Raw genomic sequence first — 18,420 nt, 5'->3', positions numbered from 1 at the left:
CCTTCCCAGCATGGTGTTTCACTGGAAAACATCATCATGCAGAGAAATAAACTGCTGTGATGAATACTTAAGTACTACCAAGTTGTTCGGCACTCACCTTGAAAGAACTGAAGGTCATTCTCACCTTATTTGGAAAGGCAATAAAGCTACCAGAGCTAGAGAATTTAAACTGGGAGTTGGCCTTAAATTACGTAAGACATGTGTTTGTCTATGTATCAGCAACATGCAACCTTCAAAGGTATATTAGCTACATTTCCTGTCACATTCTCAGCAAATCATCGACTTCAGGGAGTACACTGAAGCCACCTAGAGCCTCCCCAATGACATCTCTTTGTCCCATTTACGCCTTTTATTTCAGCCATCCCTCATTTTTTTTTAATTTGTTTATGTTTATTTACTTGGAGAGAAAGAGAGAGAAAGAGGGTTGGGGTGGAGCAAGAGGGACAGAGTGAGAATCCCAAGCAGGCGCTGTGCTTGCTGTCATCACAGAGCCCAACATGGGGCTCGATCCCACAAACTGTGAGATCGTGACTTGAGCCAAAATTGAGAATCGGGCACTTAACCGACTGAGCTGCCCAGGTGCCCCCTTTCAGCCATGCTTCAAAGCTCAGAGGACACGGTGGCCTTACTGTTCCAGAGTGTCTAGATGTGTCTTTGCTTTATCCCTTCCCAAGCACTGAGACCTAGTGCTCGCTGCAGCAGCACATATACAAGCAGAGACCTATTTCAGCAGCCCACATTCAGTCATACTCAGAACCACACCTTAATCCGAGCTTTGTTTCCCATATCCAAGTAAGAAAGGACATTTCACTTGACTGCTTTTTACTATGAAAGGCCTCCCTCTTCCTAGTGCTACCCTCCCACAGCCAGCTCCACCAGTCACACTTTCCAGCTGTACTGGAACAATTCTCAAGCACGTCACTCCCCCTGCAGAGACATTCTCTAGTTCACGCATTTTTACCACATCCAATCTAACTCCTCTGCCAGGCTTTTGGACTCCAAACTATGAATCCTCTAATCCTTGAAAATATGGTTTTATTAACATTCCCATAAATTCCCAGACATGTACCTTTCCCCCAGCCTTTGACTTTCACTCACATTACTCCCCCTGCCAGGAATACACTTCTTTCTCTCTTCTGCCAACTGAAACATGCATTCAAGAGTCGGCTCAGGTCACACTTATCTAAAAGATTTCCCTTTCCTCGCCTTACATCCCATATGGGTCTCCTATAGCACCCCAGTTAGCCTTCGGTTGTTTAGGACTCTCTCATTTCTAGTATTCTCCCTACATTTAGCTTAAGTACTCATCGGCCAAAGACCAAATCCTTACAGGATGCTTTAAATCTCTCCCAGTAACTAACATAGAACTTACCACATGCTATTTAGTAAATACAGGTAAGTTCATTGTATAGGATGATACATTGTCTATCTTCTTAAAACCTCAGGATCACTTTTGAATTTCCAAATAACAGATATCCTTCTATAGACTAACTGCATCTTTGGAACAAAAAAAAATAGCAGTCCTGAGAGAAAGAGAGGGAAAGAAAGTGTTGCTTTTCAGACACAGATTTAAATGACAACTTATCCATGAGATTTCTGCACGTCTCATAACAGCTTTTGTCTCAGACTCTTTGCAAGGATGTTATAGCCTTGGAATCCAGGGATAGCGCCTCCTTCCAGGTTACAAGACAGATTTATTTCCTGACCGGGAAAATGAAGATAATGCCTCCCCACATGGCAAAGGTTGGGCAGCTTTGCAAAGCACTTCTTAAAAGACAGGGGATTGCCTAACCTTGCAGTTCCTAAGCTGTGACACAAACCCTGTGTGCAAGCATCCACCTGGGTCACTCAGCATTGCCCCTGGAGAATTTGGGGCCAAGGGGAATCGATTAGAACATGAAGCTCATGCTGCCTGCTGTGCCCTAAGTAATAAAGTCCTTTATCTCTGACCCAGGAGTCTCCTGTCTTCAGCCAGCATCTATATAACTGGGGCAGACTAACTTGGTAGCCTGCAAACTGGGTCAACTCTCAAACCCTTTGTAGTTTTTGACAACTTCTGGCTGTTAGCCAAAAGCAAGTCTGTTCAATTAGGAGTTTCTAGTTTACAAAAGAAAACAGAAGCTACCACATCAGTCTACACATCTAACACACAATGACATGGGTGAATCTCCAAAACAACATGCTGAGTGAAAGAAGCAAACTCAAAAGCATGAAGACACCATGATGTAATGATATGAGGGTCTACAGCAGGCTAACGTAAAGTGGGAGACATCAGAATGTGGTTGCTTCTTAGGGGAGTCACTTGTGGATAGAACAGGGAAGGAGTTTTCTAGGGTGATGGGAATGTTCTATGTTTTGACTGGGGTGGTGGTTACAAGGATACAATAGTCAAAAGACATCAAACACTACAGTTAAGAACTGTGTGCTTTAATGCATGGAAATCATGCTTAATAAAAAAGCATTACAAGTTCTAAATATCCAAACACTGAATACATTGAAGTCTGTTTTAGTTTCAGGATATAATGATTCACAGACCCACTAAGACAATACTGGTCACATTCTTTGAACATTGTCTTTAGAGAGGCAGTTACAACACAGGGATTTAACAGTCTGCACTCTGGAGTCATACTGCTCAGGTTTTTCGTTAGCCAAGTACTGTCAGGCATCTTCCTTAGCCTCTTCATGCCTGAGTTCTCTCCTGTTAAATAGTTTGACCTTGGCACAACACCTGGCTTGCAGGCACAGACCCCCTGCACAGCCAGAACTCCACGTTCAACTTTTGACCCCCCAAAAACCTACCTACCAATAGCCTGCGGTTGACTGGAAGCCTTACCAAGAAGGTAAACAGTTGATTAACACATATTTTGTATGTTATACTGTATTCTTATAATAATACCTAACTTTTTCTTAAAATTTTTCAGTCTTTCTAAGCTACACAGTTTGTCTGCCGGGTTTTTTTTTTTCCAATTGTCACAAACCTCAAAAAAATTTCCAATAGATTTATTGAAAAAAGTCCACATAAGAGTAGACCCACACAGTTCAAGCCCATGTTGTTCAAGGGTCAGCTGTATAAAAAAAAGTTCCTACCTGTGGTTATGAGAACTAATTAGGTAATATAGATAAATTGCCTTGTATGTAGAAAGCATTTACTAAAAAATTGGTTGTAATTATTATTTATTTAAAGATCATGATAACACAAGATTCAAAGTAATTCAGAAAAGGAATTCAGGATATTTATGTTAAAGCAGAAGAGCAATATGCTTTTAAAAGTGTGGTAAGTTTAATGTACATTCACTGGTGGGAGTATGAGATAGAATATTTACTAATAACACCACCCAAAAGTCATTTTTATTATATAATCTAATAAAGCAATAGATCCAAATCATGTTTTTACATGATACTGAAAGCACAGAAAGAAGAAATTAAGCCAAATAAATTTCACTTCTAGCAAATATCTCAAGTCCAGATAGAGGTGTCTCATTTGCTTTCTGACAGCTGTATTGTTAGCCTTTTTTCCCCTAACGCAATACATGTGAAAGTAGAAGATCCAGTTGAATCCTAATCCAAACCTTGCCTAAAGAGTAAATTAGGACAAAACTTGTGAAAAACAGGCCTAAGGGAAATATGTGAAAGGATCAAATCCTGGGTATCATCGTACAAAGACAGGGAGAGTGGGACAAAGGGGTGAATTCGCAGCGATGGGAAAGCACTTTGGTAAAGGACAAAGCAAATAGGGATCAAACTTCATGGCTCTGCAGATCAGGCCACACTCTATCTTTAGTATATATGCCACTGGTTAATGTCCCCATCAAAAGGCACGTGTGCCACAGAATCACCTCAGCACTTGTGCTCTTTAAGATTATTCCCAAGCTTTTAAAAGGACGTATAATTAGAAAAGAGAAAGTAAACAATATGCAATACTGATGTAAAATTTCTATCCTTTTAAAATTCATTTTTTAAATTGCTTGTTACTGCATCATTAAAATAGTTCTAACATTTAGTATCTACTCCATTAAAAGTCTTTCCAATATTTCATATCCATTATTATATGTATGACATGTGAGGAATTTTATGTCACTGAATTGGCATATGAGTAGAAAATTTCAGTGTAAAAGAAAATATAATGAAGTCAATGAAAAATGCAAATTCCTAGGAAACAAGTCAAGTCTTTGGATAATAAAGGAGGAACGAGCATATTGGGTTAGTGTTTTCAATCTGCCCCGCCAAGAAAATGTTGAGGCAGAATGGTGATTACTGAGTATTTAATTATGGCACTGACTCAGGCCTCCTGGCAAACAGAATCATTTCTCTGCTTAAGAATTACAATACCTGGGGTACAGCAGTAACACAACTGAAGATGAGTTTCAGACTTTGAAATAGGTAGCTACTAAAAAAAAAATAAAAACCTACGATTATTTTCATCTTTAAGCCTTATTACATGTTTCTTCTTTTTTTAAAGTACAACAGTAGCGTGCCATGAGCTTCACCCAGGAAGTTGAAAGAATAGAAATTACAATCCCTCCCCAACCACGATTTATGTAAGAGGCAGCATTACAGAAGAGGTTACCACATACTTCAGTGATCCACTGTGATCATGCAGACAGCAAAATGTTACAGGGGGAAAGGCATTTTAATTATAACTACATTCATTTCTATCTAAAAAGCAGGTGCACACACTTAACATATGTAAAGTCCATAAAGTTCACACTTCCTTTTCTTGCCAGACCTGAAGAGTTCATCTGAAAAAGTGGCATTTAATTGCACTCCTTGACTCCTCAAACCGAACAAAGTATTGTGTACAAAAACATCTACTCTCGACAAAGAATTGTACATAATCATAAAAAAAAAAAAACTTCTTGGCTTTTCTTCATTGTAAAGAGCTTTTTTCCATCCCTGAGGACTTCCAGCTTTGAAGTGAAGAAAATGAACTTTCTATCATAGAGTGACCCTCCTACAACTGCCTATTTACGTTTTGATCTAAAAAGAGAAACTTGTCAGTTTTCTACCTGCTAATCACCGCTACCACAGCCCTCCTAATGTGGACAGTCTGGAGAGAGCCAAGTTTTTACCCCATGTTTCAAGGAGATGGAAGCATTCTATCTGGCCAATGGTCAGTGAATCCGGATCCACAGGCGTTGTCCAAATCAAAAACCTGTGGTCAAAACATTCTAGACTCCTCCTTCTCCTGCCTTCCCCAGTTCAGATTGGCCACTGAAGTTGACAGACTGCCCTTTCTCTCCAGCCCCTCTCACTGTGTTATTTTGGACCTTACCACTTCCACTTCAGTTGCTTCCTTTGTGGCCTTTCTACCTTCAGTCTTGCCCCACTCAAAGCTATTTTCCACGCTGTCGCCATAGCAATTGCCTAAAGAATAAATCTGACCATGTCACATAACACATGATCTGTTCCTGACTACTGATAAAGTTTATTTGTATCTCAGGACCCACAAAATGGAGGCAGGCCCAGCCACCTGGTCCACATCACAAATCCAAAACTTAAGGCATCCTGCATGTAATGGGAAACACCTGTCAAGGAAATCTAACATTCACTAATCACAATCCTCCAGCTGGGCTTTAGCTAGCTTACTTTACCTTAGAAAATGGGACCTCCTAGCCCTGTAAGGGAATCCCTAACCTCCCAGTCAATCATGCTTGTTTCCTTGTTGCCTCTTCCAACGCCTCTTAAAACTCACACTTGCCCAAAATCCCTTGGGAAGAATGATCCAACTACTTGTGAGGCACTGTACTCCCCCAGTTGAGGATTGTTCTCCCTTGAAGAAAGGACATCAAACTGATTACTAAATTGTTTCAGTTTTGTAAATTGACAGCTTGGCAATGAGATGGGCCCTGAAGACAGCTGCTAAAGATTCTGGGGATGGCTTCTAGAAGCAGGTGATTGTACCCACAGAGCCATTTTATTTGCTGCCTCTCCAGCTGCTCTGGTAAGCTTCTCTCTGATCAAACTCTGCTTATTTTGCATTCTGAACTCCTCAAGTTTGTTCATCTTAATCCTTCCAGGTGGAAAACTGGGGTGTGAGACTCCAGGGGGTTTTCTTCACAAGGTGGAAAACTGGGGTGTGAGAGACTCCAGATTTTCATGGTGAGACTTAGTAGGCCACATATTTAGGTTTGTAGCCAAACTCATCTATGATTAAGCACGTTGTGGGGGGTGAGGGGCTTTCAAGTCTCAGGAACAGTGCACACAGGCAGTCAGAAACAGTAAGTCTGGCTGAATTATGAAGGCTTATTTCAAGGGAAAATAATGGTTACCCTTCAATCTAAGGAAAGCAAGTTGGCAGCCGTTGGGGGAGCAGGACTCACAAAACTCAAGGCAAGTCCACAGCACAAAGTGCTAGGAAGGTTGGGGAAATAAATTAACACAAGAAACTCAGACTTTTCTGATGAATGGCACATCAAAATCTAAGTACACACAAGTTGGACCATTAAAAGCCATTAGACTATCCACCACTACAAAGAAATAACAGATCTAGGGGTGCCTGGGTGGCTCAGTGGTTAAGCATCCAACTTCAGCTCCGGTCATGATCTCACAGTTCGTGGGTTCAAGCCCCACAGCAGGCTCTGTGCTGACAGCTCAGAGCCTGGAGCCTGCTTTGGATTCTCTCTCTCTCTCTCTCTCTCTCTCTCTCTCTCTCCTCTCAAAAATAAATAAACATTAAAAAAAGAAGAAAGAAATGCCTCCTACTACTCCCTTCTACCCTCCTTTACCTCAGTACTCAGTCTACTAATCCTCTGTCTGCACTGCCTTTCCACTCTAAACACACTGCAAGACTGTAAACAAAAACCTTCCAAATTAATGGCCTATGTCCAGAGGCCCTTATATCTACCCCCAAAGGAGGGTCTCCACATGGGCCCCTCTCAGGGTTGATGGGACTCCAAGGGATTCTCCAGTAAATCTCCACCAGTATTCCCTTAAACAACCAAGGGGAGACTAAAATAAAATTAATTTAAAAAACTTTGCCAAATTCTGGTATATGCCCAACTTCACTCTCTACTTTAAACCCCACTCACTCTGGAGACTTGGAGAAAACTGATCAGGGAAACCTGAGAGAAGCCAGCAAAGGGTGGAAATTCTTACCAGAATCAGCTCTCCTGGATCTCTGTCTGTAGTGCCTGGTCAAGAGAGGAAGGTAAAATTTCATGTTATCTCTTCCTTTTCAAGATGCATTGGTTATTGATCCTTTCTCTCCCAAGGACAACTATTGCCTTCTTACTTGTCTCATTTTGTGTTCTGACAACTGGGCTTGGCAACCATCAGGTTGGGGGCCCTCAAAAGATAGCCAGACAGAAATAGAAGTTGCATTGCATTTGTGGCTAGTGCCCTACAGATTATTGCCAGCTTTCAAGGGAAGTGGGTCTTTGTTTCAGCTATCTTTGGGAGTGGCTCTGGATCTTGGGAGAGAGGTATCTTTTGCACCTTCTTTGGGAATGCCTCTTGCATTCAATAGATTGTTCAATACTGCCAGGAATATTTACTGCTTGTCCTGGCCTAAACCTGACAAGATATTTAAAAGGATGATTTTTTTTTAACTAGTTCTATGGTTAGAGCTTTGCCAATATTGGAGGCTGATATTCAGAACCTCATAGGAAATTTTTTAGGCCTTCTGTCCTAAGTCAAATGAAACTATGTACCCAAAAGGAAAGAAAAACATTCCAAAGACAAATAGCTCTAAATCTAGAACACAGGAATCTTTTGATTTCCACCTTAGTTGAAGAGCTTCTCCCTGACCTGAAGAAGCAAAGAGAAGATCTATAGTTGGATGGGTGGTCAGCCCTTTGAGATCATACAGGTTGCAATACCAATTGTTTGAGGAATTACAAAGAACTGTCCTTATCTTGTAGATTCAGTCTTTACAAGAACAGAATTGCAGCTCTAGAAGCAATTCAAGACCCATCTATCATTTTTAATCAATCCCCAACTCTCCCCCACCCCCCTGCCCTGGCTAATCTATTAAAGTTTGTAGGTATTGTGAAATTTTGGTTTAGGGGGAACTTGGGTGGTTCAGTCGGTTGGGTGACCGACTTCAGCTCAGGTCATGATCTCACAGTCCGTGATTTCGAGCCCCACGTCAGGCTCTGTGCTGACAGCGTGGAGCCTGGACCCTGTTTCAGATTCTGTGTCTCCCTCTCTTCCCCTCCCCCACTCATGCTCTGTCTCTGTCTCTCTCAAAAATAAATAAACATTAAAAAATTTTTTTTTGGATTTAGGAAACATGTCCTTGTTGGAGGAGCTGGCATTCTTTCCTTGTGCCTTTGCAGTGTAAATGTTCTACCCACTCTTCTCCGGGACCTGAAGGCCACCTCTTTGAAAAGCTAACTTCAGGGAGGTAATTCTTATCAGAAAGAAGGAAGAAAAGATAGAAAGGGACGGGAGGCTATCTGGAAACTAGGCCAATGAAAAATCTTTAAAACGTGTCAAGCCGTCTGAACAAGTAACCTTAACTTATTCCATCAATTTGGATCCAGCCGTTCTTTTATAATCTAGCAAGTTTTTCATTACTGTAGCCTGGAAATCATCTTTTTCAATTTCTAAATTTACAGTGAAGTTTTTTTCTTTTTTTTTTTAATTCAAAATGCCTGTCACCTGTGATTGTCCCCCAATAGACCAAAGATAATAGAAGCCAATAGAGAGAGCCTCTTCCCTCCCCCAAAACGTTTAGAGACTGCAGGAAAAGGCATCTGGAGAATATAATGGTTATAATGGAAGGCCATCTATCTGTTCCAGCACCAACCACACAACTCTGTGCAATGCATGAAGAGCTCTTGGTGGTGTCACCGGTCAAATACGACGTGTTTCTCCTTCCAAGGCTCAGAGCTGCGGTGCCTCTACAATTCAAACCCGGCTCTGGGCACAGTCTCTTCCTGCACTGGGAAGGAGTCGCCACACCTCTAAGAGGGGCGGGTCACTGAGGATCCAGACGGGGCCCCTCCCTCTCTGACAGTCTCCGATTTTAGAATGCAATTTAAACATACTCAACAGAGTTCGGGAGAGACACAGGGGAGAGGGGAGAGTTCACTTGGAGCCCGGGTCGGGTGGAGGATTACGGAATCCTAGAACCAGAGAGCTGACCTGAGATCATTCTCACATTGCGGCTGAGGGAACTTGAGGAGCCAGCCCGGGTCCTTCCAGTAGCTAGTGCGGAAGCTGAGAGCCCGGCTCCGCTCATCTGCTCCTGGTCCTGAGCCAGGGTGCAAGCCCAGTCCCTTTGCCTCTGGGCCCCGCAGCGCGTTGAGGGGACCGCGGGTGCAGGCGGCCACCTGTGGGCGCAGAACTCATTCCTTCGCGGCCCTTCGGCCGGCGCTCCGAGGCGCAGCTGCGCGGACGCCGGCAGACTGGCCCGCAAACGTGCCGCCTCAGGGGCCTGGCCCTGCCCCCATTCCGGGTCGCGCTAGCACCCGCCACAGGCTGCCCTGGTTTCCATAGCAACATATGCACGAGTTCCCCAGAGGCGCCCCCCAGGGTCAGAGGTCATCTCTGTGACAACGGAAGCTTCCCGCGCTACGGCGGCTCGGGCGGGCCGCTTCCGCCGCATTGCGCTGCGGCGCGCCGGGTGCTCCTAGGAAGGGAGCGCGCGGTGGCCGGTCCCGGAGCCTCGGGCCGCGGATCACACCCGGAGGAGGACCGTGCCTGGCCCGCGTGCCCCGTCTCTTCGGACTCAATTAGGCAGACTCACAACCCGATTTCGGCCAGGTCACCGAAGGGTCCGACTCCTGGAAGCGGATCGGAGCCGCAGAGTGGCCGGCCCCGGCTTGCAGGGAACAGTGACACGCCGCTCCGGAAAGCAGGGGCTCTTCCCCCGCCCTTGCGGCCGGCCAGACCTGACACACTTAGCGCCTCCCAGACAGCGGCCAGTGGCCCAGCGCCCTCCGCCTTGACAGTAGCTCCAGAAAGGAGAAACTACCTGGATCGGCGTGGTTATGGGATGTGCAGGGAGCTAGCGAGTTTGAAGATGACTGCTTTAAAACTGGAAAGAACAAAATATTAAGGGAGGGGGGCACCTCCTTTACAAGCAACTGAACTAGAGGCTGTTTAGGTGCTTCCCCTCAAGAGAAAAATATGCCACCAGGGAGGGTCCCAGTTACCACCTTCAGATAAAGAAGTTCGATAAAGAAAAGAGGAGCAATTCATTGAGCTGTTTTTGCGGAACGTCTTCCTTTTTAAAGAGAGGCAGATTTAAAATTAGAAAAGAAAATGAACGGGGCTCTTGCAGAGGGCACCTGATGGCACCCTACCATTCGCTATTTAAAGGCTGAGAGTGCCAGATGGGGAGACTGTGATTGGTTCCGTGAGCTTGTATCCTTGAGTAAGGCCTCAAGTTTTGAGACTTAAGAAAAGGGTATTATAAAATGTGGGCCTAGGGAATGTTTGCAAGTGGTGTTTCAGGATGCTTTATCATGGCGGGATGAAGCGCTGAGAAGCCCACTAAGGACTTTTCTTCTCTTTGTTTTATCATTAAGAAACCAAATTCTTGGTTGGCACTGTTGGGAAGGAGTAAGCATTAAGTGACCTTAACCAAGCTAATTTATGATACCCGCTGTTACATTCTCACAGTTAACTTTCTCAGAGAATCCTGTTTTCACTATTAATTCATTGACTAAAAATGCATTGAAAACCTGCTCCATATCATAAGTAGAGCTTATGTCAGGGAACAATAATAAAGGCAACAGTGCCCAACAATTGTTGGGTGACTTTCTTAGTGTTAGTAGGTTAAATAAACCAAAACCTCAGTTTCCCTGCAAAACCTGTCTGCATCATGCCTCCCTTTGCCTTCATGTTTATTCCTTCTCTGAACCTCCCTTCCTTTTGTCACCCTGCCTTTTTCATTCTGAACAAAGCAGAAAGTCAGTTTGTAGCAACTAGAGAAATACACAGGGGAAAACATCAGGAAGTACTTGGTCCTTAAAGAGCAGAAGAGCAAAAACATTAGTGCATCTCTAGAGGCATATGGAGGAACTCAGAAGTCTCCCTCAGAAAATTCTCTACCCTTCAGTGCTCAGGTTCAAGTCTTATAAGGAAATATGGAATGTGGTACACAAAATGAAACCCTAAACAGCACAGACTATGGCACTGGGCAGGAAGAAGTGTCCGTTGTATTTCCCTGACCCACAGTCCCTCCTGGAGATGATCCTAAGGCTACACTCAAAGGTTTTATTACAAATATAGACACCACGATGTAATGTCTGGTTTAAAACTTAATAGAGGGGGAAAAAATAGAGGAGCTTCAAATATACTGTTAAATCCCAACTGTCTCGCCTTAAGGCATAAAAAACTATTTTGAATAAATACTTCCATTTTGAGACATCTACATGGTATTTATAGGAAGATTATGAGTCAATTGACTGAGTTATGATGCCAAAATGTACAAAGAAGCGAAAATTTTGATTGTTGTCCTTGTTGCCATATGTATTTTAAAAAACCAGAAAAGTCCCCAGTGTTTGTGTTGCTAAAACATGGAAGACGGGGTTTGAACGTTAAAGAAATGGTTTCACGTGGGAAATGTTAAATACAGTATAGAATTACCTTTGGCACCTTCTGAAAGCAATGCATCGTTTGAAAAAATATTCTCAGTTTTAGATGCTGTGGAAGATGAGACTAGGCTGGATAGGAGTACACCCCATCATCCTTGTGGTTAAAACCAAGTTTAGATTATCATGCATCGGATTTCACACTTGTTAACTTGGATTTCATTTCAAAAAAGAAAAATCCACTCTCCCAGAAAGTCAATACTTGGAAGCCAGTCTAAAATACTGTCCTTTGGTTCCTGAAGTGCCCCTGCTCTGCAAACTCATTTTGCTACTTCAGTAACTAAAGCTTCTTGGATGGAGTCCAAGGCCAACTCCGATTACACGGAATCCCACTCTAAAGGCAAGCATGTCAGAAAGAGAAGAGCCTCACACCTGTTTGGTGTTGCAGCCATGCAGTCTGAATTTGATGTCTCCATTTGGTACATGCTCAGTGTTTAGAAATGCAGAGGTTATGGCCAATTTGTGGCTCACCCAGCTCTACAGGCACCCAGGATGAGTCGGCAGGCTGAGAAGAGGAAGGAGTAAAAAAATGCTTACTTTCTTTTTCGCCCGTCTCTCCCTATTTTCCCACTTCTAAATGCCATGACAGCCCTACATGTAAAGCAAGTCGTTTTAAAAGAATAACATATATTTAAATGAGTAACAGAGGCGTACCAGATGTTTTTGGCACCTAAAACAGCTTTAGCGAAAGGCAAAAGCAGAGCTGAAAGACACCAGAACAAGTAGGAAATAGCAAGTGACAATGAGTTCTACCAAGCCTTGCTTGTATGATCTCCAAGTTACCTGGCAGAGAGAAAGACTGCGTTCAGGAAAGAAGATGCTCGGGGTCATAAGTTTGTGAGATCTTCTAAATGTGCTCTGCGGAACTAGGTCCAGGACATCTGCTTCATACCCTCCTTGCCACTGTCACTGGTACTTAATAAAATTATCTTTGATTACAACTTATCTTAAATGCTATGCTTTCCAAAAACCCTATCAAGCCATGGAAGTTTGGGCATCTCATGAGTGTGGTTCAATAAGTGTATCTATCTAAGGGTCTGGGCTTCCTTTGCTTGTTGTACATTATGTGTCTTGAAGAGATATCCATGACATGACCTTAGTATTTACCTTTGTTGTGGATTTTTTTTTTCCAACCACTATCCTTAGCAGCTGTCACTCAAAGTCTAGCGACCTAGATTAGTACCCAACTGGCCTGTGATACACATTGGTCAGTCCAATCTATCATTGCTGGTTTAACGAAACATATCAAGCCCTCCTCCAGGCTGACTAAGTGCCTTGGATTTAGTATTCCCTATTTAATGATTTGCCTAAAATACAATCACCTTGCATGACTCACAGTGAAAGTTGAAGCAGGTAACATTTATTCTAAACATACAGCCATTGCTCAACTAGGAGAATAGGGGACAGTAGGACATTTAAGCGTGAGTGTGCATGTGTGTGTGTGCTCTCTGTTAATAGTTGTATTGTGAGACACTGGACGTTTCTATGAAGACGGTAGATTTACATTATATGCACGATTTTCAAGCTATTGCAATTTATTTTAACAAGCATATATTGTGTAAGTATAATCTTCATGTTCTTTTCCAGTTAAATCTTACATAAAAGCAACTACAAAAAGCCTTTTAAATTAACACCTCTTATTTAAAAGCTAATAACTTTGGGATAGATAAATAACTTTCTCCTTAAGTGCATGACTCTATTTTCACATCAACATGAGTATATAGCAGTGTTTTAAAAGTCCTCCAACGAGCCTTGACCAAACTACCTATACTTCTTGACAATTTAAAAATTGGGAATAATCAGTAATTTGTTCTATAATTTGCAAAAGTTGGGAAGAATTATTAATCTACACAGTCTTCACACTGAATTCCTGATCCTAGCACTGGTACTTGGAGGGATTCTGCCAAACTTCTTAGTTTGAAACCCGTTAATTGTCCTTATTTTAGATTTAAGATAACATAATAGGTAGTAGTCAATCTGTTCTCTTTGGTTTTAACAGTTAAGAGGATGTTAGTCTTTGTTTTATTTTAATTACCCAATTAACTTCTTGGTTATACTGCTATCTTGGGATCGAAAACCTGCAAACGATTTTAGGCTTCATGTTAATAGCAGAAGGAGAATGGAATCTACCAGTTACAATCCTGAAAGGGAATGGTTAAGCATGGATTTGAGTCAAGTTCAAAAAGCAAAACTTTTAGAAGATGAGATAGTGTGACACATTAATGTCACATTTTTAAAACAGCTTACAAAATGCTCCAGTTCCCAGGTTGGAACTCTAACTTCTAGCAATGTAAGACTACACTATCCTATCAGAATAGTTGGTGATGTCGTTAGACACTCTTTGAATTAACCTATCAATTCACACCCAAGTACTTTAGCATTCATAAGCTGCAAAATAAATTACTCTAAAAATAATGTGTCATTTGACACCTTCCAAAATGTCTTGGAAGGAAAAAAAAATCTTCTTTATTCAGAGAGAGCAAAGTGGGTGGGGTGGGGGAGGTGTAATAAAAATATCTTGAATCGTGTATGGGGGGAGGGGAATTAGTGTTTCCAGTAAAATTGTTTACAAAAACAAATTATAAAGGCCAGTAAGGAAACTTAGTGTCCCCAGTCCACCCTCCAGTACTATGGAGGGAGTGACTTTATGGTCCCTAGACTAATGGCCGAATCAAAAAAAAAAAAAAAAAAAAAAGCTTTTACAGTATTCCTTTCTCAAAAGGGGGCTAAATCTTTTCACAGGACAGGAAAAGGCTTCAAAACCAACTATTTGCACTGCGTGAAGGAACAATCCCTCTCTCCCAACGGCAGCCCTTGACTTGTCCCACTTGGGTAAGTCTCGCAAAAAAGGTCTTCACATTAACTTGTGATACAGTAGTGCTGCGGATCTAGGCATCACCGAAACATCAGCGAGTGTTGGGCCGGATGCGGGCTTGGGGTACACCTCACAGCTGAATTAGAAATGCGGGTGGTAAGGTGACAACATGGCTTTCTCCTTGGGCAATGCTCAGGATGGTGTTATCAGCTCAGAGTTGCTAAACGCTGAGGAGTTGGGAGAGAGAAGGGTAAAAGGACAGGGGACTGAGGGAGGGGGAGGAGGGGGGAAGGAGGGGGAGGACGCCACAGAAGGGGCCGGTGAGTAAGGGGCAGAGCCACAGCACAGGGATGAGAATTCCAGGGCAGGGGCACAGAGCCCACTGCAGCACGGCGCCCGCGGGCAGCCAGAGACTTCCCCCAGAGCCTCCACAGCCACCCAAACGTCCCAGCTGGGGCAACTGCCCAGGTGTCCTCCGCCCGCAGGAGGGCATCTGCCCTTTCGGACGGTCTAACAACTCGCGGTGTCCCTTCTCCTGCAGCGGTGGGGGTCTCACAGGGTGCTCAGCCTCCACACCCACCGCCTCCATCCCCGCCCACCCCCTCCTCCCCCTCCAATCCCTCCTTCCCCTCCTCCTCCTCCCGCTCCTCCTCCTCCCCCTCCTCCTCCTCCTGCTCTCACTCCAGGCACCCGCAGACGGCAGCCCCCTCGGAGCGAGCCGCCCCAGCTACGCTGCATTTGCAAGGTTCGGAGGCAGGGAGGCAGCAGCCACTTGCTGCCCGACCCCGGCGGAGCTTGGGGTGTCAGGGCGGCCGCGGGGAGCCATGATCGACTACACCGCAGTGCCAGCGTCAGGAGCCTCCAGCGCCCCGGCTACCACTGCAGGACGGCCGGTGCCCCGCCCCCGCCCCCCAGCGCAGCCCCAGACACAAACACAGGGCCCCCGGGCCCTCCCCAGCCTGAACTGAACCCGGGGACGCCACACACCCCCGCTGCCTACGCGCGCGGCTCCCAGACTGGCTGCGCCCAACCTCCTCGTCGGCGCGCCGCCGCCACCACGCAGCCCTCCGGCCCGGCCTCCCTGGCGGACTCGCCCACAGCTTCGCGGCCGCCCCCAAACGCCTCAGATGGGGATACCGGGAAGTGAACCCCCGGGACTCGACTCCCCGAATCACCTGCATTTGCATTTCTTATGTAATGCACTGCAAGTTGCCCGCTTGGAGCCTTTGGAATAGGGGAGCATGATCACCACAGCCTGAAGCTGGGACCCACGGTCCGGTTCATCCGCACTCGTGGGACTCAGGCGCAGGGTTTTGATACTGTTTTGCCGGGGGGGGGGGGGGGCGTTAAATTACATATATTAGAGGGGCTGAGTTTGTCTCTTCGGTCTGGGGTTCCCGCAGGCATAAGCCCAGCTCAAGCATCCCCAGCAGCAGGAGGTGTCAGAGGCAGACGGGGGAATGAGTTAATACTCGTGCACGGAGAGCTAGACGGGGGAGGGAGGCGGGGGCTGACGGAGAAGCGGGGCCGCGAGGGAGAGGGCCTCTTTTACTTCGGTAAAGGTGATGGGGTGGCGAACATTGTGCAAGCTAATCAGAAAGTCTAGAGCAGGCTCTCGGCACCGAGCTACGTCCCTGAACCTGCAGCCCAAGTACGAAGAGCTCGCGGTTCCTTCTCCTGGCAACTACCGAAGCTTCAGCCGCCTCGGGCAAAACCTTAAACCACAGCCCTTCAAATATTCCACCAAACATAGGCAACCAAATACATTAAAAAAAAAAAAAAAAAAGTTTCCTCCTCCCTCCTAGTGATGGATGTGTCACAGCCAAGAGATGCTGACCGTGGTTTTCGGGCTCAGAGACGCCGATCCAGCTGTTACTTGTTTATTCATGCAACACCTCTATATGCAACACTGTCCTGGTTCCTTCTCTGTTCCCCTGCCTTCCTGCATAGCAGGACTGCATATCTAGCTCAATGAGCAACAGACAGGTTATTATGAGGAAAAACATAACATGATGCATGTTTTGCTTACCAGTTGGGTTCTTGTTTTTCTTAAGACTCTTGCCACAAAGACACTGCAGCATATGCGTTCCTTTGCTGAAAATGTTCCAAAGAAACCACATTGATTTGGGCGAAAAGCAATCCAGCAGCTTAGACACCCTGAGAAAGAAGAGATCCTTGTGGTTGCATAATAATAATTTGAAATCAGTTCTCCTGAAGAGGGGCACCGGTTTTACCATAGGAAAAACGATAATATTCCGGATCTTCTCCCAGTTTTTTCCCCTCACGTGGTATATTTCTTTGAGACTTCTCAGTGATTGTTTTTTTTCGGCCAGGGTGAATGATTTATCCCCCTCGATCACCACTGGATTATTACCGAAGGGTTGGAAAAAAAATCCTTTTTCAGCATGAAGCCAAACAAAAAAGCAAAGAAATCCCAACAGAGACCAGAACTAATCAGAGAGAACAGTAATGCACAAAAGATCCCCAAAGAGAAAACCATAGCCTTTTACTTGATCGCTATGAGGATGGGTGGGTCTGCAGAAGGCAAAGCAGGATTCATCTCACTGAGAGAAGACTGCCATTGTGTAGCCCCTAGGAGAGAAGGAAAAAAAAAAAAAAAAAAAAAAAAAAAGGAAAGAAAGAAAGAAAGAAGAAAAAAAAAAGAAAAAAAAAAAAAAAAAACCAGCACACGCACACACACCAAATACCACCTCCGAGATCGAGTCTGACAGCCGAAGACAGAGCCTCCCTTCTCCCGGTGTCGGTTTTTTTTTTTTTTTTTTTTGGTTGGTTTTTTTTTTTTTTTTTTTGGTTTTGTTTTTTTTTTTTTTTAATAATCAATCGCCAGTGCTCAGTGGGATCGGATTGAACCTGCCGTTCTCAATCACCACGAAGAAAAGATGCAAATCCAGGTGCCCCCTCCCCTTGTCAGGCTTGTAGTAGGCAGAGAGCGCCACGGATCCCCTTCCTCCTTCCTGTCACTCTCCCAGTTTCCAACAACGGTGAGCATGAGGAAAATCTCCCCTCCGGATTCCTCGCCCAGCCTCGGATGTGAGTTACAGGCATTAGAGGGAGGAGGAGGAGGAGTTGAAGTTTGCATTGAAAAGACTGGCTTTCCATGACGTAGCCACGTGCTTTCAGACCCGTCACCAGTGAGATGCTTCAACCCGCCCGGGGAGGGCAGTGTCACTGCAGTCCTCCGCTACTTTCCCCCTTGGAAGTCCCCCACCGCCGGCACCCAGCCCCAGCCCCAGCCCCAGCCCCAGCCCCAGCCCTGGACCCTTTCCCTCCTCTGCCCAGCATGAGTCGGCTGGCAGCTCGCTCCAGGAGCCATCTAACAGAGCCTTCGGTTAAAAGTGAATTCTGAAAAGGAAAATTAACAATTATAATTAGCAAACCTCAGAAAATACAACAGAGGGAAGGGGTTTAAAGACAAACAGTAGTTTGGTACCACTCCTCACAGCCAGAATGAGCTCCACCTTACTTAACATTCGCAAAAACAGCACCTAAAGCATCTGAAACATTAAGGAAAACTCAAGCTCCTTTAGCTCTTATTATTTGAATTCTACTTAAACTGCCGTTTGAAAAAATATAGTCTAGGTGTATGCCAAATATGTACTTGCAGAAATAGCCTGTTAAAGGAACAACTACTAAAATCTAGGTGGCAGAATATATTTTGGTGGAGAGGGTCATATGTACATGAGAAAAGTTATGCCTTTTCTAGATAGACAATCCATTATCTGCAAATAATGTTTTTGAACAGAAAGCACTCTGCTTAGATTACACACTAATTCATTGCTTGTTTCTGCACCCATTAATTGAGCAAACATTAAATTCACCCTCATTCCATTCTCATCCACACTAATATACAACCTTGTCACCTGCCATCACCATCTAACCTAAAAAAAATGGACAGATTTTCTATTTCACCACCATATAACCCGGCTTCCTACTTTCTCAGAAAATCAAGACTTAGGGTGCAACTAAAGAGTTTGTCTTATTTGGGAAAAAAATACAATGCATAAAATAATACAAACTATTACAAAGAATAGTATCACAAGC

At 44.4% G+C, this 18,420-nt stretch overlaps 1 protein-coding gene across 3 annotated transcripts in view; it reads right to left on the bottom strand.

Moving 5' to 3' along the window:
• FGF14 (fibroblast growth factor 14) overlaps window positions 1-17,103 on the bottom strand; it is a 624,162-nt gene extending 607,059 nt beyond the window's left edge. The window contains exons 1-2 of one of the 3 annotated variants that reach the window (XM_060636742.3): window positions 9,088-9,272; window positions 7,096-7,130 (exon numbers count right to left, since the gene is read on the bottom strand). Coding sequence is in view for 1 of the 3 variants with exons in the window: in XM_060636738.3 (XP_060492721.1) it covers window positions 16,388-16,595 (208 nt within the window). In the remaining 2 variants the exon portion in view is untranslated. Of the gene's footprint in view, window positions 1-7,095; window positions 7,131-9,087; window positions 9,273-16,387 lie in introns of those variants that run through there. The other 2 variants (XM_060636741.3, XM_060636738.3) reach the window with 2 other exon arrangements.
• Window positions 17,104-18,420: the final 1,317 nt, after the last annotated feature.

The sequence above is a fragment of the Panthera onca genome, chromosome A1 (assembly GCF_046562875.1).
Source record: "Panthera onca isolate mPanOnc1 chromosome A1, mPanOnc1 haplotype 2, whole genome shotgun sequence".
Taxonomy (NCBI): Eukaryota; Metazoa; Chordata; class Mammalia; order Carnivora; family Felidae; genus Panthera; species Panthera onca.
The sequence above is the reverse complement of the archived record's forward strand: the minus strand, read 5'-3'. Positions and strand labels throughout refer to the sequence as shown.